This window comes from Pituophis catenifer, unplaced genomic scaffold, assembly GCF_029215685.1.
Source record: "Pituophis catenifer annectens isolate HBS135680 unplaced genomic scaffold, rPitCat1.0.hap2 SCAF_1, whole genome shotgun sequence".
NCBI lineage: Eukaryota > Metazoa > Chordata > Lepidosauria > Squamata > Colubridae > Pituophis > Pituophis catenifer.
Genome location: NW_027256881.1, coordinates 60,216,698 through 60,239,139, shown reverse-complemented (window position 1 = coordinate 60,239,139; position 22,442 = coordinate 60,216,698). Strand labels below are relative to the sequence as shown.

General features: G+C 39.3%; 1 protein-coding gene and 1 long non-coding RNA gene across 5 annotated transcripts in view; one reads left to right on the top strand and one right to left on the bottom strand.

The window, feature by feature from the left end:
• Nucleotides 1-8,759, top strand: part of CAPN11 (calpain 11) — a 51,280-nt gene extending 42,521 nt beyond the window's left edge. Inside the window, exons 15-22 of the mRNA XM_070932470.1 lie at nucleotides 814-879; nucleotides 2,188-2,245; nucleotides 2,379-2,443; nucleotides 3,605-3,673; nucleotides 3,808-3,886; nucleotides 6,116-6,232; nucleotides 6,766-6,824; nucleotides 7,218-8,759. Of these exons, the coding sequence (XP_070788571.1) occupies nucleotides 814-879; nucleotides 2,188-2,245; nucleotides 2,379-2,443; nucleotides 3,605-3,673; nucleotides 3,808-3,886; nucleotides 6,116-6,232; nucleotides 6,766-6,824; nucleotides 7,218-7,244 (540 nt within the window). The 3' untranslated portion in view covers nucleotides 7,245-8,759. The remainder of the gene's footprint in view (nucleotides 1-813; nucleotides 880-2,187; nucleotides 2,246-2,378; nucleotides 2,444-3,604; nucleotides 3,674-3,807; nucleotides 3,887-6,115; nucleotides 6,233-6,765; nucleotides 6,825-7,217) is intronic.
• Nucleotides 2,182-22,442, bottom strand: part of LOC139308705 (uncharacterized) — a 28,495-nt gene continuing 8,234 nt past the window's right edge. For 2 of the 4 annotated variants that reach the window (XR_011599738.1, XR_011599739.1), the window contains exons 2-6: nucleotides 19,939-20,075; nucleotides 19,629-19,765; nucleotides 19,153-19,287; nucleotides 3,568-3,670; nucleotides 2,182-2,455 (exon numbers count right to left, since the gene is read on the bottom strand). This is a non-coding gene — a long non-coding RNA (uncharacterized lncRNA). Of the gene's footprint in view, nucleotides 2,456-3,567; nucleotides 3,671-17,255; nucleotides 17,499-19,152; nucleotides 19,288-19,628; nucleotides 19,766-19,938; nucleotides 20,076-21,476; nucleotides 21,562-22,442 lie in introns of those variants that run through there. The other 2 variants (XR_011599737.1, XR_011599740.1) reach the window with 2 other exon arrangements.

Genomic DNA, 22,442 nt, shown 5'->3' with positions numbered 1-22,442 from the left:
CCCAACAAGCCTTTATGTTATTCCTTTTAATTGAGAGGGGAAAAGAAGCTTTAAAGTATCAATTTCTGTGATGGAATGTACACCTGCAGGGGCAGAGAGAGAGAGCATTTTGGCAACACAGAGCTATCCCAGAGAGAGACCTGGATTAAGAGACTGCAAGAGTCCCAAAGAGGGAGGATGAGAAGGAGAGGTTTTTGGGCAACCATACCCTAGAATTTCTTCAGCTTGGAAACTTATAGCTTTAGTTTGGCAAGATTTCCTCAATTAGGTATAAGCAAAGAAAGGATTGAGCTTGATTGGATCTCACTGTCTCATCCAAGCCCAGAATTTCCCTTGCATCAAAGGGGATTCAGAATTGCTGTAGCTCTGCTGTCGGTGGAGCTTCCCTTCCCTTGGCTGTCTGGATTTCCTGACATTTTTTTTTCTTCCAGCATTTTTTCACAAGTCATGGTCTGCTTTTTTTTAGAGTGTTGCTCCAGTGGTTGCAATAGGAATTAACTAACTGACTGGCCACCTGAGCCTGATTATGTGAACTGGCCCCAAATCACCCAGCCGACTTTCATGTCTAAGGCAGGACTAGAACTCAGTGGCACCTGGTTTCTAGCCTGGAACCTTAACTACTACATCAAACTGGCTCTCTAACCAAACTCATATTTGAGGCACTTGAATTAATCACGGGACCATAGCCAGCATTTGGGAAGTAAGGAGCATATAGATGAGGCAGGTTATTCTTTGTGCCTCCTACATTACATCTAATGTGCCCAAAAGTAGTATGTGGATGGCTTAATCAGGTCCTATTTTTTGTTTCTTCAGGAAGAAATATCTGAGGATGATGTAGATGAAAATTTCAGGAACATGTTCCAGCAGCTTGCAGGAGAGGTAAGTATTGTGCCTTAGCTTTCCTATGAATTCTTTCTTCTACAGGTGTCGTATAGATGAAGAGTATGGAAAATAACAGCTAGCTGCTGTGGCTAGCAAAATATTAAGGAGGCTTTAAGGCCATTGCCATTTAAACCAATTTAGTAGAAGAAGCAATACAGGTAGTCCTCGACTTACAACAACTTCTTTAGTGACCATTAAAAGTTATAATGGCACTGAAAAAAGTGACTTATGACCATTTTTCACAGGTACAATCTTTGCAGCATCCCCTGATCATGTGATCAAAATTCAGATGCTTGGCAACTGGTTCATATTTATGACCATTGCTGTGTCCCAAGGTCATGTGATGACCTTTTACTGCCTTCTGACAAGCAAAATCAATGGGGAGAAATTCACTTAACCACCAGATTACTAATTTATCATCTGCAGTGATTCACTTAACACCTGGATTACTTAATTTATCATCTGCAATGATTCACTTAACATCTGCGGCAAGAAAGGTCATAAAATGGGGCAAAACTCACTTAACATATATCTCACTTAACAACCGAAATTTTGGGGTCAATTGTGGTTGTAAGTCAAGGACCATCTGTACACTTAAATCAAAGATCTCTTTGGTATAACTGCCTTCAAGGTAATCTTCTCTGAGCTTAATTTGGCTCATAGGATATTGTGGGGATAAAGTGAGACTTAAAAGCACATCTCTATCATCAAAACCTTGGGAAAGTAAAACAAATGTTTATTAAAAATTCATATATCACGATATAAATTTTTTAAAAAGCGGTTTGTGGTTGGAATAAACTATATTGACTGCAGAGTTCCACACTCAGAATTCCCATGACTGTATCCAATGTTACGATCTTCCTCAGTGGTGTTGCAGCCATCCCTTGACACACATTTGTAGCAGTGGTGGGATTCAAAAAATTTTACTACCGGTTCTGTGGGCGTGGCTTGGTGGGCATGGCAGAGGAAGGATACTGTAAAATCTCCATTTCCTCCCCACTCCAGTGGAAGGTTACTGCAAAATTCCCATTTTCTCCCGATCAGCTGGGACTCAGGAGGCAGAGAATAGATGGGGGCGGGGCCAGTCAGAGGTGGTATTTACCAGTCTCTGAACTAGTCAAAATTTCCGCTACCGGTTCTCCAGAACTGGTCAGAACCTGCTGAATACCACCTGTGATTTGTAGACTGTGCTAGGTAGTGTCAACGTGTGAGAGATTATTAGTAATCTACTTTCAGAAGAAAATGGGATTTTTAATACCTTTGAACTATTATAAGCAATTAATTCTCTGTTCCCCATTATTCCAGGACATGGAAATCAGTGTGTTTGAACTCAGAACTATTTTGAATAGAGTCATTGCTAGACGTAAGTAGTGTTTAGTCAATCCAGAATTATAGGGGATCATACTATTACGTCTTCCTTTCCATATATATATTCCAAGTGTTACCTTAGAAATAGCTTCCTCTATAACTGTGGCTGTTTTTCTACCTTTCTTTAGACAAAGATCTGAAGACTGATGGATTCAGCATGGATTCTTGTCGCAACATGGTCAATCTGATGGATGTATCCTCTCTGCTATAAATGAGAAGGATTTCCTAGTTGTAATAAAACAGACAAGCAAAATATATTCTACATAGCTTATCCCATGTTGAAAAATACCTGGGCTTCTACATTATTCTGAATTGCAAATTATCCAAATCCATTTAAGCTAGTATATCGCTTATTTTGTCCCCGTGTAGAGTTTGTCCAGCCTGATAAGCGGTCCAGAAATGTGTTAAGATGGTTTATGATACTGTACTAGAGTTTATTCATGCTTTGTATATTCTCTTGATACTCCATTCACAAAAGTATTCATTCTAGCACCAGTTGTAAGGCTTTACAAATGTTGTGGGTGGAAAGTTAGAGTTGGAGATCAATTACAGACCTCATTTGAAAAAAATAACCTTATCTTTACTTCTGTTAGCTTGTTCAGATTTTTTTTCTTCCATAGTAGCATTAATGTAGCACTAGGAAACACGAGTTGATCACGGGGGAGAAAAAATTCTGAAGAAATAAATGGAATTAAACTATGAGATTAATCTACTTTCATTGTGTTGACTCAAGATCCTTCATGGACAACAATGATTGCCAAGTAGCTTTAGCTAGGCATCACATTTTTCTTACCAATAACTACTTGCTGCTATTTTATTTTCCCCCTGGTTTGAGAAGAGCCTATTGAAATAATAACTCTAGACCTTAACTTAGTTGTCTAGATCAGCCACGGTGGCTCAGTGGTTAGAGTGCAGTACTGCAGGCTACTTTTGCTGACTGCCACCTGCCTGCAATTTGGCAGATTGAATCTCACCAGGCTCAAGGTTGACTCAGGTCTTCCATCCTTCCGAGGTCGGTAAAATGAGGACCCAGATTGTTGGGGCCAATATACTGACTCTGTAAAACTGCTTAGAGAGGGCTGTAAAGCACTATGAAGCAGTATATAAGTCTAAGTGCTCCTGCTATACTGTAGACAATTGCATTCTAAGGTATTTTTCTGTGTTTATTGGATAAACATGGAAAGCCCGGAATCTTGCCAACATTATTTATGGGTTTTGTATGGATGTTCTGGGTATCATAAAGAGGTAGAGCACTATTTTCCCATCAATTTACCAATATTTCCCCCAGACTTTCAGATTATAGGCCGTTCTCTTTACCTTTTGAAGTTCTCTCCTTGACTATTTTGCTCTTCAGAAAGATGGCAGTGCTCGTCTGGGTCTTGTAGAATTTCAGATTTTGTGGAACAAAATCAGGAACTGGCTGGTAAGAGAGATATGTTGTATATGTGTGTGGTCAACAAAGCTTTTGGTGGAAGGGTGGTGTTCAAAGATGACAAGACAGTATGGGAAAAATAATCTTAAGCACTTTTTTGGTTTTTCTGTTTATGTGTGGGGCAGAATGTATTTCGCCAGCATGACCTGGATAAATCAGGAACTATGAGCTCTTACGAGATGCGTCTGGCCTTGGAATCAACTGGTAAGTCTGGAAGGGATGGTTAGAATAAGATGACTTAGTAGGTGTAGGAATCTTTATCAGCCGAAGAGACTGACAAGTTAATTATGCTGCATATTTTGAATTTTCATTTATGCTGAATAATGGATTTGTTCAATTGTTCTATTATTCCCAGCAAAATACGATCAATGGAGGGTGAAAGGAGAATGAAATCCCTTTCTCAGGCATGGAAAATAAAGCTAATCAATAATATGGGTTGGGTTCCAGTCTCCCAGATTAGCTACGAGAACTTTGGAAAAGTGCTTGGCCACTGAGGCTAATGCTACTTTCACGTTCTGATTTGGACATCTTTGAATTTGAGAACATTAATGGGAATTGCAGTTCTGTGATGAATAAAAATACGTTATTCGTGTTGTTGAACTTACCATGCAAAGCTCCAGATCAGTGGTGGGTTTCAAAAAATTCTACTACCGGTTCTGTGGGTGTGGCTTGGTGGGCGTGGCAGGGGAAAGATACTGTAAAATCTCCATTCCCTCCCCACTCCTGGGGAAGGATATTACAAAATCTCCATTCCCACCCCACTCGGGCCAGCCAGAGGTGGCATTTGCTGGTTCTCCGAACTGCTCAAAATTTCTGCTACCGGTTTTCCAGAATCCTAATCCTTTTCCTTCCCCCAATCCAGGGGAAGGTTACTGCAAAATCCCCATTTCCTCCCAATCTGCTAGGACTTGGGAGGCAGAGAATAGATGGGGGCGGGGCCAGTCAGAATTTTTACTACCAGTTCTCCAGAACTGGTCAGAACCTGCTGAAACCCACCTCTGCTCCAGATAGTACAATCATTTCTGCTCCTGCCAGAATCACCCAATTCGTTTACATCATTTGGAAACAAAAAGAAATAAAATAAACATTGTGCTATGCCTGTGGAGCTTCTCCTGCCCTTGACTGTACAACTTTTTAATGAAAAAGCCTTGAGCATTCAGATACCTCTAAGAATGGGGTGTGGCTTTGCCTTTCCCCTTTTTATCTTCCGGAAGTGTCAACAGTAATCCAGACTTAGTGGCTTTTATGATTCAATGGAAAGCTGTAAATTTGGTCCTCCGAATTCTATTTTTAGCTAGACATGATCCAGAAGAGAATTTTTAGCTCCTCTAATACTGAGGACGGTGCCTTGAGAGTTCAAGTCCCCAATCAGCATGCCTTAATCTCTTAACAGCAACCGTATTTTTTGGACTATAAGATGCACCTTTTTCTCCCAAAAAAGAGGGTGAAAATCTGGATGCATCTTATACTCTGAATGCCAGCTTCTCAAACTGAGGTTTCAGAGGCTGAAAAAAGCATCATAAATGAAGCTTCAGAAAAGAAGCCCCCAAACAGAGCTTCAGAGGCTTTTTTTCTGAAACTCTGTTTCAGAGGCAAGAAATTTTTTTCTGAAACAGAGTTTCAGAAGTTTCAGAGGCAGAAAAAAAAGCAAAAAAAAAAAAAAAAAAGCAAGGCACAGAGCTCACAACCAAGGAACCTGTTGCTAAAATTCACCTCTGGGAACAGCTGATTGGGGGTATTCCTGGAGGCCAGTCCACCCACCAGTCAGCTTTTTTCTTATTTTCCTCCCCAAAAACTAAGGTGGGTCATATACTCCGAAAAATACGGTAATCTAATAATTGCTTCTTCAATTAAATGAAAGGGACTCCTTTCTACAACTCAATCTTGCTCCTCCAAGGAAAACCTCACTTAATAATATAACTCATGGTGTTAAAGAGAGTTAAAACTCTCATTATTAGAGAGCTTTTCCCTGAAGGAGCAAGATAGACACATCCTTTCCCCTCTATTGTGCATTTTAAGATATGATTTCCCTAAGAAAGATTCTGAGAGAAAGCATCTATCCTGGAGTCTCTTTACTCACTCCAAGGAGTATTTGCTTTTGTGGTTAAAAAAAACAAACAAACCCTCTAATGTGATTTCTTACTGCAAATACATGCAGATCAATAAGTTAGTATTTCCACTGCATTTTTTCCAAACACGGTAGGATTTGCCTCTAGCAGGAATTCACTCATAGCACCTGCTTCTGTATTATAAATATATATAATTTCCAGCAACTAGGTGATTCTAGACTCCTTCTAAAGATATGTCATCTAATGAGCTTATACCTAATGTTTTTCAACTTTCCTGAGTTTTTAAATCATTTCCTGAATCTCTTCTAGTAGGCCTCATGACTTTCACTCTGTCAAGGTTAATGTTACATTTCTAAATCTTTAGGTTTTAAACTGGACAACAAGTTGCATCAAGTGATAGTGGCACGCTATGCTGATGAATCAATGGGTGTGGACTTTGATAACTTTGTCTGCTGTCTAGTCAAGCTGGAAACTATGTTCAGTAAGTACTTACAGTGAAGAGCCTGATAAGGCAGCCACCTCCAGAGGCAATTAATAAGCCTCATTTCATGTAGGTTCATCTCTAAGCATCATGTGTGAATTTCTGCTTTATTCTTGCAATTTGATGGTAAAAAAAAAACAGCTTTGCTACACCAAATCCATAAACTGTGAAAGAGGGAGGGAGGGAAGGAAGGAAGGAAGGAAGGAAGGAAGGAAGGAAGGAAGGAAGGAAGGAAGGAAGGAAATCCTATTGAGGTATAAATGAATTTTAAAATCAGCTGATTATACAATTCATTTAAACCTCCATAGGTATTGATATAGCACAGCCACTTTAGCTCCCCAGATGGGGCTCTGTCAAGCTACTGAGGTAAATTAGCTCATTACCAAAATCAAGTCATTTTTTTTTAGTGCTTTAGTTCCTTTGACTGTCCAAGGTTTGATGTGTGAGCTCCTTTGGGGGACTAGTTGATGATAAAGCTGGAAAAAAAATTCTTCCTTTAAAAATCTCTCTCTCTCTTTTTTAAAAAAATTCAGGATTCTTCCGTAGTTTGGATCCAGAAGGCTCTGGGAGTGCTGTGATGAACCTTGGTGAGGTAAGGAAGTTAAGACTGTTTTTATTTATTTTTAATTTCCACTTTTTATTTTTAGAGTCTCTTGGACATCATATGGATATGGCAGAAAAAAATGAGCAAATTAGAAGAGATGGAAGGAAAAAAAACAAGGTTTAGACCTTCTTTTTGTAGATAATAGCGTTATCATTGAATTGTAGGAGAGAAAGACTTGAGAGAAAGCTTAGCTTTGTTTTGAGTACTTTACTCTTGAGATAGTCATGAAATATCGGAGGAGATATTTCTATATCCAAGGAAAAAGGGAAGACATTTGGAGGTCTATATATCTATATGATTCCTACATAATTCTGAAAAATAGAGCAGATTATAGCCTCGTGTATCATTCTGAGTTTCTTTGTTGCTTTCTTTTCTCCACAGTGGCTGACATTCACAATGTGCGGCTAATGCAATGATGGAACTTCATAAAGATGACCAGATGGGACTGGGCTATCCTGAGTGCCTTCCATATGTCAGAGACGGCCCATCAACCCTATCCATTCTTTGCCACCGCATCCAGTCCAGAACCTGCTTTCTTCTTCCTCTTGGCAACAGACCCAACAATATCCTGTGATTTATGTTCTCTCAGATTTACGTGTCAAAGCTTCTTCAGGAAGCAGGCTATTTCCTGCTGTTAGCATAGGTCTTGATAGCAGCATTTTAGGAACTGGGGAAAAGCGAGTGAGGGGGCACAGATGCATGTTTGTTCATTCACTGCATGCATGTTTTAGTGATTTTATTGAGCTTATCAAGCCTTTGGAGTTAGCAAGAGGCAGGATTGCAGTTCAATTATTTCTCCTGATCAATTAGTATTTTCCTCTTCACTGGCTATGGCTGATTTTGATCTTGCAAGAAAACCTCACTCTCTTTGCTGCAAAGTTCTGCATCTACTACTTTGCTTTTCTCCTGTGAGAAAGTTACAAAGGGAATTGTATCCCTAATTCAACTTTCAACACAATGCTTTCTAAAGTAATGCAGTGACACTCTGAAGTGGTGCCAAAGGTTGGTGAAATCAGGCATTTGCCAAGGTGACTAAGAAACTCACCTGTCACAAAGAGCCACTATTTTCACTTCATGAAGGAACTCAACAGAGGCAGAGGCATAATACTCAGTTTACAAACTCTGTTTCTTCCAAGGGATGATGGGACTGCATTGAGAGTCCCTGCAGTTCATAAACTATACCAGAAACAGATGTGCTCCATATTGAGGCTTCGGTTCTTTTGCTATTACATTAGAAAAGCTAATCATCCAAGTCATTAGAACAGACTCAACTAAGCAGCCTGTCCTGCTAGATTTGTACAAAATCCTAGGTAGAAAATGGTTGGAAAACATCTTTACCAATGACCACACTGGAGAGCGTGGCCTCCTTCCCTGCTTCCAATGTAAAAACAGTCTTTCTGGATTTATTAATTTCAAGTTTTAAAAACTAATATAGAAATAGTGAAGTGTGCTTAAGGGTATGCCTTCCTATATTTTTTTTATTTATCTCCACTAGACTTGGAGATTTTTAACAACAAAAATATTTTTTTTAAAGCAAAACTAAAGTGTCTCTTGAATTTTATGTTTTATACATAGTAAATGAGCACATAAACATATTGCAAACATAGCCTTCTATTTCAGAATATTTTCTGTTCCTTTGCAACTAAGGATGTTGTTCTGACAGAACTTGGTGAATGGGCTAGGCTACTGTTGAAGTTGTAAGCATAGATCAGGTCACTACATGCCTTGCACTCCAAGCTTTAAGAGCAATATCTATGTACAACAAACAATGTGGCTTAATTGAAGGAAAATGTTATTTCTGAGTGTTGTTTCCAGTCATGCCTCTGACTTGTCCTTGGCTAAAAATATCTCTCGCTCTCTTTTTTGCTAGTAGCTTTAATATTCTGAAGGTATCAGAGTGCAATAAAATATCTACACAGGAAATACATGACTTTGTAGATCACTTCTTACTACTAAGTCGCTGCAGTAATGTTGAATAGAATATCCTTTCAGGTAATGTCCTGAAATAATAATATCCATCCTATGTTGATTGAATAGGGTCAGGGGTAATAGGGTAAATATTCCCATCTAACCTACAGTTTCATCTTTCTCCAAATGTCCAACTTGCATAGTTAAGTAATTTGTGCAAAAGGGGAGTTTGTACTGTATAGATAAGATCTCAAAATTGTGGTCTCATTTTTGATTAACAAGCACAAAACAATTATTTATAAGAATATCTACAAAAACCTAATGCTTTAATTTAGAAATGTTGCAGAGGGGATCCTATGTTATTAGAATTAAAAGAAGATTGAAAGTCTTATGCTTTACTAACCAAATAAGGAAATTATTTGTCTTCTGGGCTTTCCTAGGAAGATTGTTCATTTGATTAAAAGGATGAGGTCACCACTCTAATCTGTTCCTCAGAAAAAAGGGACAGGACCCTGTTTTCTGTATTCAAATCATATACAGTAAGAAAGTGCAGATTTGCAAAGTGCATACAGTAAACAGGACATTCTTTTGCCAAGAGTTAGGTTTTCAGAAATCTTTACAAAAACTGCTGCAGGAGAAAAGTGGGAGTAGAAAATTAAGATTGTAACATGGATATGAGGTTTAGGTAGTCAAGTCCCAGCAGGAGGAAGAGTGGCCAATGTGCTGAACTAGGACTACCAGATCTGGGCTTTAGAAGTGCAAATGATACTAAATGGCATAGTTTTGTTCATCTATTCATTTGACATTGTAATCATCCACAGCCTCCACATTACTCTTGTAATAATAGAATATTTCTGTGCACAATATTGGTCCAAACTCATTCATCTCATTCAACTCATTCACCATCAAAAAAATTTACTGATCAGTTGAATGAACAAATGTTGAAATGTACTGTACGTTACCAACATCTAATTATGAAACATCTAAGGATAAAAATACCATTTATATTTTTGTTAAACTGAAAAAAATAACATAATGGAAGGGTACTGTTCCAAGGTTAAATTTACCATGTATTAGCTGCTATGTGGTAAGATGGTTAAAATTCAGAAAAGGGGGAAGTAAATGGAGTTTCCAAGCCATATCTGTATTATTTTACAGTCTTAAAAATAGTAGGAATTGTTTGCAGATAGAAAAACCTGATTCTGATGAAAGAATCTTGGAAACTCTTAAGGTTTGAATATTATTTCATAAACTTCTATTGGATTGCAATATTTCTGCTTTAATATAGATATGAATTGTTTTTCCTGCCGTAATCAGCATGGTTGCTTTCTTCTTTTATTTTAGAGCAGAAATTATAGTCTATCAACAAGTGTAACAGAACTAATCAATACAAGACAAAGTCAGCTCATAAATGTCATTGAAGTACTGTAATTAAGTTGGAAGAGTAGGAAAGGTAGAGCTAATAAAGCTATAGAATTTACATTAATCCTTGTGTCAAAATGTATTGTAGCAAGAGATGGTAGTCTTAATTAATCTCTTCGAAATAGCATTACACAAAACACAAAAGCTGATGAAAACATAAAATCCAATCCAATTCTATATTTTATCCAGAAACCAGCAGGTGGCATAATAGTTCTTTTAACACAGATTGCAATCCTGCCTCTTACATTGTGGTTCCTAAAATGACTGGAAGATGACTATGGCTTGGTTTAAGAATATAAGGAAGCGTTTGTTAGATTGGTTTAAGGGAAATTATGCTCAGTCATTGATTTAATATATAATTCAGAATGAGAACTTAAAAGATCCTCAAAGAATTTACGAATAGCTATGTTAAATTTATGCTGGACTAGTATAAAGCAATACTTTAAATAATATTCCAAGCAAGTAGTCCCTATATTTTTTTTTTAGATTGGATTCATATCACATGGAAGAGCTGAAAGAATTTAAAACAAAATTGATGTGCCTTGAGCTTTCTGGTTTTTGGGCCTTATTTTAGGATAGCTCTATTCCAATCATGGTTGTTTTTTTTTAGAATTATCCTTTTTTGGAAAGTGGAAATGACATAAAGATTATTTCTGTAAAACATTAGAAATACTTTTCCTCTTTAGTTTTGCCATGGCACTGCTCTTGACCGATAATTTTAAGTGAGCTGTCAATTTATAGTATGATTTTCTCTAAACAATTAAACTCGAACCCAGGTTATTCCCAATTTGAAAGTGTTCTGAAGAGAAAAAAAATCCCAGGGAGCGATTCTAGAGAAAAGCAAAGCTTCTCTTATGTGGCATTAAATATATATATGCAGCAGTTTGCGTCATCCAGAAATGAAAATTTGATCCAAAAGTCAGCTGTTGCAGGAAACCAGCTCTTAATGTTTATCTCAAGTATTTATTTAAATAGAGAAAAAATCTAACCCTTAATATCCTTCAGCTTGGAATAGTAATAAGCTTTCATGGACTTCCTGTGCTCGTTTGGCGTGAGCATTCATCATGCTAGGTGGCTACAACTGAAAAACCATGTGCCAAGCTTCCAACAAGCGCAGTTTGTTCTTTCCTTCCTGGATATTGCTTCTGTTTCGGTTCAACAGTCCAAAACCCTGGGAGTAAGAAAGGATCCTCTAAAGTTCAGTCTTTAGAGACAGTATATGTAGCACCACACAAAGCCTGGTAAGGCTTTGTAGGAGGCCAGCATGCTTTTCCTGTGTTTTGGGATTAGCTGCACCTCACAGCTGGATATGAAAAGCTTCCAGGAAACTTGTATGAATGGAGAAGGTGGAGCTTTCTGTGGCTCACCGAATGTAATTCAGTGTTTGGCAACATCTTTTTTCCATTCCTCTTTTCTCATGTATGGGTCTCTGAACAGCCCTGATGCATGGGCTTTTGAGGTGTCAACAAAGCCATCTGGAAGCTGTGGCACCAGTTAGCCAGAGTTGGCGGGCTGCCATCAACAGCTCCAGAATCTCAAATTGGACTAATGTACTGGGGAGAGGAGGCAGAGGACAGAGCTTCCCAAGATTTTTTTCCCCCACTTGTAAAACTTATTAAAGAAAGAGGTTTCCTTGGTGTGCTGAAAGGAGTTGTGACACTCTGGCAAGTGACTTATTAAGAACTTGCCAAATAGAACTGCATTTCAAAGAACCCCTTAGGACTGTCTGAAGGATGAACTACTGGGTATCTTGCTTGGCATTTCATTTTTGTCACATACCTATATGCTGTAGGTATTTCATCCCTAGTTATACATTTATTACGAATGTATTATTGTCCATATTTATTAATAGCATACTATTTATAATAATTTCCAGGACAATCTACAAGAAAACCAAAGCAATTCATAAAGTCTGCTCACAATAAAATTCAAACTAGCATGCCTGAAATACCTAATCTGGTTAGGTCAGGGGTCAGCAATCTGTGGCTCCGGAGGGCTCTTTGGGCCCTCTGCTGTGGCTCCCTGTCGGGTGACCCCACCACTGGCTGGCCCCACCTCTCACCCTCCGCTACCAGTCACTCCTCGCCTGGCCTGAGAAGGTAAGGGCGACGGCAGGGGATGGAGAAGTGGCCAGGGCAGAGAGAGAGAAATATATAGAAAGAGGGAGAAAGGGGGGGAGGGAGGGAAGAGAGAGAAATGTCAAAAGGGTTTTGTGGTTCCTGGTGTTTTTTAACAACTGGTTCTCTGTCCTAATGACTGGCCGGGTAGGCGTGGCTAGGGGATCATGTGACTGGTGGAAATGAGTGACATTGAGTTGGCCACGCCCACCCAGGTTTTGTGGCTCCCGGTGTTTTCTTTTCTGTGGGAAACGGGTCCAAATGGCTCTGAGCGCTTAAGGTTGCAAACCCCTGGGTTAGGTGGATTAGGGTGACCAGATACAACAATAAAAGGTTTCCATAACATATTTAAAAATTGAAAAATAGCCTTACAACAAACTAAGTCTGTTGAAATCTTTCTGTTTGAGGTCTCTGGAGATTCTCAATCATCCAGGTCATGGTTGTCCCAAAGGTGCTTTTCCAAAAAGTAACTGGACTTTCTTTTTTCCTTTGAAAATATTTAGCTTCTCATCCAAGAAGCTTCTTCAGATTGCTTCTCAGAACTGAAGAAGCTTCTTGGATGAGAAGTGAAGCATTTTCACAAAAAAGAAAAAAATCTTTTGCCTTTAGGAAAACATCTTTGGGACTTTCAGTTGGACCTACCTATCCTAAACAGGATCCATGCAGTTGCTCGGCCAATACACTGTATATAAGCCGGGATTGGTTTATCTGGCTTGTTGAGCAAACTTGGCTAGGGTCACAAAATGTCAGACTGAGCCACAGGCTATAAATCATGCCTGAGTTCTTTCACTAAGTCAAGTCCATAATGGTTTAGTCTTTAGTGGAAAATGTAAGCCTGACCTGTATGACTGCCATGACATGAGTTCTGAAGTTCTCCATTATTGGTGCAGTTTGTATTATTTAGCCCTTGCTATATATAAAGTAAAATATCTCGGGGACCTTCATCCATGGAAACCCTTTGGCCTTGGTAGGTTGCTGGACAATGTATGGAAGCTTCTAAATTCCTCCTGCAATTCTTTAAATCTACGTACATTCAGTGAGGCTTTAAGCCTCAGAAGATATAGCAGGGTTTATTTCTGTTCTGAATTTAATTGACTTGTTAATCCCTTCTCGTTAAAAACTGGCTTCTTGCAGTCCTTGAAGACATGTGGTGGTGGGTGGTGGGGCCTTTTGCGTTGTTTTGGTGAAACAATACTGCATTTGAAGAAACCCAAATTAGGAAAATGAATTCATCCCATATCACCATATGAGATATTCTAATAATGATGCAATTCAGGATGAGCACTCACATTTAAATTGCTCCCACCATAACTGCTGGGATTCAGAACTGCCTTTTAGTTAAAAATATGATTCAATGAAAAGCTGGACACTCCTGTTTCACCTACGAAATGTGCAATACTGTATATATTCATTTAATAGAGGAAAATGTGTGACTAATGGAGAAGGCAGTCTAATTACAACATATGCAGACATACTTTACTATTTGGGCCTTTGTATATATGTATAAAAATAATTCTCCAGAATTCTGGAGCCATGTCACTTAATGCCACTAAGCACATTCTCCTTGCCATGCCATTCCTCTTGGCCATTGGCCGGCTCCCCAGGCACTTCAATCACAAAGAACCCTTAGCACTTTAAACGTTCAGCTGCCTGGCTCCATCCCCACCACTTGCTTTCTCTTCCAACAAGCAACTGTTTGCATAATTCTTCCAAATCAGTCAGCAGTTGAGCAAACACAGAGTGGAGGGGAATCCACCCAGCCTGTGCTCACCTGCTTATGCCAGCTGCTGTTGCCTACTGCATGCAAAGCTCAGGAACACCCTACCACCACCACTCCACCATCAGATATAAGATTTTCCTCCTATTACAAATCAAGTCCTACCAGAATTCCAGACTTGCTGGCTCAAAAGGCCTTTTGTAGGAGATGAGGTTGAGCGCAGACAAGGCGACTCTCTGTGGATGCTCCAGCTGCTATTTTTTATCATAGGAATGCCTCGGTTTCTGGAGTCCTAACATATGCTTTGGGAGGATGTAGGTAGCTTGCATTGGGTGGACCCAAGTGAGAAATCATGCCAAGGGCAGCCTGAGTTTGTAGCAAGCCAGATTACCTTAAGTGTTGTACTTTGAATTTTCCCTTAGAAAAAGGGAGAAACTGAGTCACAGTCCACATCCAGTACATTTACCTATTCTCCTCCTCCTCCTCCTACATTCCAATCTCTTCCTCTTACAAACTTGAATTATCAAAGGTCAGCTGAACTGGGCAGAACTGTTTCCATTTTATGTCAAGCATCACTCAAATTATTTGAGCAGGAAAGAATAAAATAATGGAACAAGGAATGTTAGTGGCCCTCTTGAAAAGTCCACAAGAACTTTCATGCTCACTAATGTCAACACTGGAAGTGAGGTTGGCAAAAGTGCACAGAGCCACTTCAGGTTTAGAGAGCTCAAATCCTACTTCACTGACTCCCTTCATACCATTCTCAGGTCATTTGCCACTATTGATTTCAAGTGCTATTCACAGCTCTCAAAACTGTCGTCATAAAATTGGCCTTCCATGTTGCTGATCTCTTCATCTTGCAACTCTCTGCTGAAACATGTCCACTCCTGGAGGTTGGCCAATAATTATAGGCAACACTATTCTGTTTTCTTTCTAACTTTGCTGATGTCCCCCTTCAGCATTATCAACCATGACTTGGGGTACTGCAAGACAAATGGAACAGATCTAATTTAATTATGCAATTCTGCAATTTCAAGATGCCATCCTGGGTACCTCTAGGATGATTTGTCTTTCTTCCTACAACCCATTGGACACCTTATAAATAAAAATGTGAAATGAAAAAGCTGGCTGATTGATCGATTGATTGTCCATTAATTCATTCACACACATTCAGAGGCCTGACTTCCAATGATTCTGGATGGTTTAGAAGAATAAGAAAAAAAATCCAAGCAAGCATAGAGGTGACTTGACACAAACAATTTTTTTTTTAAAAATCAATCCAATCCCAAATTTGGGAGAGTAATCAGTTTCCTGGGTGTCAATGGGATAGAGCCATCTGGAGGGGGAATACCCTTGCAGGAGACAGGCACCATGACAGAGAAGGAATATTTCCTGGGTCCCATTAGGTGAGATTACTTAATTGACGAGATCTAGAACATGCTCACTCTGCCTGAGTTTACTTCTGAGAAAAAACAAAGACTTTCTTTCAATTAACTAGACCCTGTAACATAATGAGCTGCATAGGTGATAACTAAATTTTGAATTGCACTTAAACACCAACTAGTAACCAGTGCAGTTCATGGAATAGTAGGGTCCCAAGAGCATAACGAGGCATACCCATCTCTGTGCTGTAGCATTCCAGACCAACTGTAGCCTCTGAGTAGACTCCATTTGTGAGGTGACTAAGGTGCAAGTGCCTGTCTGAAGGGCTTCCTAGTCCAAAAAAAGGAGCACAATTGGTGCATTAGTTGTATCTCTGCGTGAGTCTGCACTAGTTTTGAATAAGGAAATACAACCCCCCCGCCCCCCCGCCAAGATCAGAGATTGAAAATTTTCCAAACATTGGCACCATTTCTAGACTTTGGCTTGGGATACTGACAACATTACCTGAAGGTCTGTGCTCAAATGATGCAATTGGATATCATCTGTGTACTGATGGTACCTGACCCCAAACTGACAAAAAAAATTCACCCACTGTTCTCATCTACAAGAGAAGCAAGAGCATTAAGCCCCATGGCACCCCACAAGTGAGAGGATGTAAATCCCACCCACCCCAAATCTGTTAACACTAAGACTGGCCACAAGGAAAGTGCTCTTCCAGACCTTGCAGAATTGAGAAGAACATTGTAACTGACAGTATTGAAAGCCACTGAGCGATGGACGAATACAAGTATGTGGATGTGTTAACTACATTCTGGCTCCACTGCAGGTCATTAACTAGTGTGATTATCTTCATACTGTATACACACCTAAAACTTAATTTAAATAGATATAGATAATCCACCTCCTCCAAGATCCTCTGGAGCTGAAGCCAAACCACTTTCTTAACAACCTTCTCTATTGGATGAAGACTTCTAGGATATTTGAATTCAGTGATGGCTTCTTGAGAAGGAAGCACATCATTGTAGTAGAACACGACAACAGGTCACTTCCTGAACAGCCTTGACCAACCATGTGGAGTTTAGATCTAGTATATAAGAGGCTAAACTCACAGTATGCAGGCTTCTGTCCATTTACTTAGGAGTCACAGGCAAAAAAATTATTCCAGTTAACTCTATCAGACTCTGTTTTAGGGACTTCTACCAGAACTATCCAACTGAGGTGCAATTCTGAGTGAATCTGAGTGACTTTATTTACCAAACAGAAAGAATATTGCCCATGATGGCACAAGAGAATGAGTCACCTTAAGTAGGACACTAAGCAGCTCTTGAGTCATGGTGGCACAGTGGTTAGAATGGAGTACTGCAGGCTACTTCTGTTGACTGCCAGCTGACTGCAATTTGGCAGTTCGAATATCAGCGGCTCAAGGTTGACTCAGCCTTCCATCCTTCCAAGGTGGGTAAAATGAGGACCCAGATTGTTGGGGGCAATATGCTGACTCTGTAAACTGCTTAGAGAGGGCTGGAAAGCACTGTGAAGGAGCATGTAGGTCTTAAGTGCTATTGCTATTGGATGCTGCAATAATGGCAGACAAATAATGTTTTATTGTCCTTATCACCGAAATGTAATCCCATGTATAGCTCTTACTATACCAGGGGTCAGCAGCCTGCGGCTCTCGAGCCACATGTTGCTCTTTCACACCTCTGCTGCGGCTCCCAGTCACTCAAAATATGCGTCACAACCACCAATGTGCGACACCCACTGGAACACGATTCATTGAGTTTTTCAACCCCTGGTAGGCCAATCATGGACAAATCCAAGAAAAGTTAAGTTTCAGAAGAAAACAGAACGTTTAATTCAACTACATATGCCAGTTTTGTGGTTGCTCAAGATATAGTCAGGCACGGGAAGGATTTTGTAGCTCCCGCTGTTTTCTTTTCTGTGAGAAACGGGCCCAAATGGCTCTTTGAATGTTTAAGGTTGCAGACCCCTGTACTATACAATCTCAATCGCCATCTTTCTCCAATCATCCACCAAAAGGGGTAAGTATCAGGTTGCTCAGAGAAGAAAGAATGAAAATCGCAGAACCACAGAGCTGAAAAGCTAGTGGAAATTTAGCTGTTGGAGCAAAATAGAATTAATTAACTATTCTAGGACCAGAAACATTTGAAACCTACAGAAAAATATTATTTTTCTGTAATGCAATGCTTTGAAGAACTTATGACACGGACTATTTCAAAGGAAGGTTTCTGTGCAGTTTTCTGTCCAAGACAATATTGTTCTAGGGCTGATTTCTAAGTATGTTAACCGAATGCTAAGTGTAACCAACCAACAAACATGAATCTGGTGGTGATAAACTATATAGCCAATCATTCATTTCATACCAAAAAAACCCAAAAACACCCCACTTAATGCACACTTATTTTACAACAATACTGGTGAATAAACCCAGTTATTTTTCCATTAAAGCCGTAGATACACTCTCCGATGGTTATTACATTTTGGAGAGACTTTATTTATAATACAGTTTGAAAATATTATTAGTGGCCATATGACTAAGAGGGTATTTTTAAAATTACAGTCTCAAATGAACTACTTCATTTGATTCCATTACTCAGTCAAAATCAGCTCTTGCAAGGAATATCAAGAAACTCATATCTGTTATCTGACTAGCGTCTGGAATATTTAATTTGGTAGCAAACTGTCAAGGTTTAGATTTCAATGAATCACAATATAAAGTTATCTAGCCCTCCAATCTGGAATTAATCAATAAAGCAAAATATATTTAAATGAATCATTTTTTGGAAACATTTTAGAGCACAATGACATGTAATTGTAGGCAAAGTAATGTATTAGCTCTGATTCTTGGAATATAAGTAGATAACACAGAGTGTGTATAGTAGAAAGATGTGAACTACCTACTTAGCAAAAGGCTGGACTCAGTAGTGGGTTTCACTTGCCTTCGCTACCGGTTTGGAACTATGAGTGCTTGCACACAGTGCTTCTGCACATGTGCAGAACCTTCCGTGATGACATTCGGAGCTGGTGGGAGGAGCCTCCCACCGCTGCCACTACTGGTTCACCTGAAGTGGGACAAACCAGTAGAAACCCACCACTGGCTGGACTAGAATCAATTATATTAAGGGCAGATGAGAAAAGAAAAAAAAAATAGTGTATTCCAGTGTTTCTCAACCTGGGCCATTTTAAGATGGGTGGACTTCAACTCCCAGAATTCCCTAGACAGCCATTCTGGCTGGGGAATTCAGGGAGTTGAAGTCCACGTATCTTAAAATGGCCCAGGTTGAGAAACACTGGTCTATTCTGTAACATCAGATTTTGAAACTAGTCTTTAGACATTTGGAAATGCAAAAATGGAAAGCAGATGTCCTGTTCCACCTGCTTTGAACAACTGATGTCTCAGAACTGGCAGAGTGAGCCAAGAATCAGGCTTATTTATAGTCCCCAAAGAATGGCCAGCAGACCAACTGTCCTATCTCAGATTCAGTAGGAAGGGGATTTCAGTTGTCATATGCCTGCCATACTGTCCTACCCTGACCACAGAATTGCTGGTGTTTTGGGATGCAGCTGCCCTCAGCAGGCCCATTCAAGCTGTTCCTTCCTTCGGATGGTGAAATATGGCTACTTCCTGTATCTAGTACCTTCTTCAACTGTTTCCCAAAGGTTTACTTCAAAAGTTGACAAACAGATATACATGACCATAGGAAGAGTCATTGCTTTAATCACAAAGAGTAGTGTTCTCTGTTAAGCTTACCTTCTCCTTGCTTGGTGTATTCTCTCCATTCATGTCTTGAGCAGTAATTTTGAGAATAACATTAGTAAAGAAATCTTGTGCTTGAAAATCCATCCACTTATTGTTGCAGCTCTCTTCTCCTATAGTATCCTAGGGCTACACCAGAGAAAAACAAGACAATGTTTCGCTTGAAAATTCATCCAATCTGCAGAGTTCTCTGCACTTGTTCATGCCCTATCAAATATATGAAAATAGGTACGGATTGTTAAATAAAACCATGTTTACTATTTAGTACTATAATAAGTGATGGAATGATGAGAACTAGCTGTTTGACAAAAGACAGTGGCCGTGCTGTTTTCCTTGAAATGGTCAGATTTTCCCAACTGCCTTTCATCTGCATTTTCCTGGCCCGAAATGGCCTGCCTGTATTGTGTCAAACTGCTTGAGTGATTCTAATCAAGGGCTCATGAAGTTAGATCATTAATCTCATTACTTACATTGCATTCCCTTTCTGCTGTCGCAGCAATATCCTAATAACAGGATTTGTAGGTCTGCCTGAAAGTGCAGTATTGGCAGCGGCTTAAATTCCATAGGCTTCTCTCCAGGGGTGAAATCCAGCAGGTTCTGATAGGTTCTGGAAAACCGGTAGCAGAAATTTTGAGCAGTTCGGAGAACCAGCAAATGCCACCTCTGGCTGGCCCGAGTGGGGTGGGAATGGAGATTTTGTAATATCCTTCCCCAGGAGTGGGGAGGGAATGGGAATTTTGCAGTATCCTTCCCCTGCCATACCCACCAAGCCACACTCACCAAGCCACACCAAGCCCACAGAACCGGCAGTAAAAAAATTAGGATTTCACCACTGCTTCTCTCCATCCATTTCTTTATCCCCTGCTGCACTTCTTCTAGTGGCGACTCTAAAACCAGTTGCTCTTAAGTGGGTCTCCCTGAAACGGAGGCAGTGCAGAGAAAAAACAACTATTTATTTCTTTTCTCAAAACAATTCCTATACCACTGATAGTACTGACGCACCTTTCTAGAACCCGGCTATACAGAAGAAGCCCATTGTCATCTGTAAGCTAGTTTGTAGCCTTATATATTGTGTGAACCTAGCCATTCTAATTTATCACAAGTCAAGGATTAAACAATTCCATCTTAGTGTCATATGTGAGCCATTTCCATAACTGGCTATTGTGTAGCTAATCTTTTAGGATTGGATCCCGCTAAATCCCTTGGTGGGAAAAAGGATATTTCCGTATGTGGGAGGCTTCTGATCTTGTTGAGCTTTGCCATGATTATATATATATAAGAAATTCTCCTCATCACTGCTGTAGAACAAGAAATATGCTCTCAAAACCCCCAATATTATTTATTGGCTAATAACATGCGTAAACCCCATTTCAGCCCTTCATTTTTTCATTTAAAAATGATGACCATAATTAAGCTTGATCAATAGGCTTTTAAAATTCCATAATATTAGCTTTTACTTGATGAATTATTTATTTATTTAAATAAATATGTAATGAATGGTTTTGATTAACAACAGACTTGATTCAGAAAAAAATACAGGGTATTTGAATGTACTTGCCCCTCTTTCTTAAATGTATTTTTCTATAATTTTATCATTCAACAGTTTTGCATACAACAACATACTGAAGCTAGGGTTCAGTATGAAGCTATTTTCAAAAATAGGCAGTTTAAAGACTTTTTAGCGCTTTAGACTATAATCTTTCCAGAGACTTGTTTGATGTAGTGGATAAAAATCCTGAATTAAAAACTGGGATTTTCCAGTTCTAGCCCTGCCTTAAGCACACAAACTGGCTGGTGACCTTGGGACACACTCCTTCAGCCTTAGGAAGAAAGTATTTGCACGTTACCTGTGAAAATGTTACCAATAAAGTTACAGGGAGTATTCTTGCCATAACCAAGAGTCAAGGTTGACATGATGGGTCACAGCGACAAGCATTTCCAACCAAATAAACTGGATGTCAGGCCTGGAAGCCATCTTTTGCGTTGGGCCTTCAGGCCTGCCACATTTACCCTCTGTAATTTCCAGTCAGCTTGGGGAAAGCTTTGTAATATTCCTTTCAATAGTGTGCAGTCCTTTACTTTTCCATGTTTTGAATCCAATCTATGGCTCCTAAAAATGTTTTAACATGTAATACAATTTATTGACAATTTCCAAATTTTAAAAACTGATCTGAAATCATCATTAATTATCAAATTGTATGCAGGGATAAAAGAGCAGGCACATTAGTTTACACTTAGTCCTATGGGATGGGATACCATTTAGCCATGATACTGATACTGAACATTTAAATCCTTTTGATTTCCAATTTGAGGCTCACCTCAATGCCACACAAACAAGAAAGACGATAGCTTCCTTTCCAACCAAGCAAAAGCTCTGCAAAGCTCTGTTCACAAGGAATGTCCTTTCCTATACAATAGAAGTAAATGAACAGCCAACTTATTTTCATGCTGAATGTTATGTGATGAATTTTGACGTTCTGAAACTACCTTGGTTTGCACACCTTGTGCAAATGACATTTAAGTAAACTGTATGCAAATTATGCATGTTTTATGTTAAAAGTTCATTGAGAACAAAAGGTATTTATTTACAGTATATCTTAATTTCTGTATCTAAAGACCAGGTTAGTATCTTCAGGAAGGAAATGTAATGTATGAAGCAGCTGAGACAAACCAACTAACGCTCAATACTAAAGACGTTTTTGTTATTTAAACTTCTCAGCACTATACAATAAATCTCTTGATGTCTTTCTCCTAGACTAAACACACCTCTACCTTTAGCTTTTCCCTTTTTTTGTTTTCCTTCACTAAATTTTGCCCTTCATGGTTCTTCTTCAGGTCATATATGGAGCGAGGACTTTTTGAAAAGCTATCTGAACTCCAAATCCCTTATTTCTCTCTGTTTCCATTGTGCCTGCACACAGGAAGACCAGCTGTTCTATAAGTACTTTGCAGCATCTCCTCTAGCAAGAAGTTGGAGAAATGAGCAGTCAATGATATGCTATGAGCAATTTGGACTATTACCACTACCATGTTTGCTCCTAATATGTTCCTGTTGCTGAATAACACAGCTGTTGCATGACGTGAGTTCCCTTCTACAGTTTTTAGAAGCTTCCCTTGATCCCTACAGTATTGTTGCAGTTCTTCACTTGAAAACCATGAATCCCCAGTTAGGTCGCACCATTTTACTAAGCATCCTGCCTGTCCCTGAGCATATATAAGTATGTGGAAAGTAAATAATGGAACTGCAAGTTCTTGAGCAGCTTAAAAGAAAGAGGCAAAGGGGG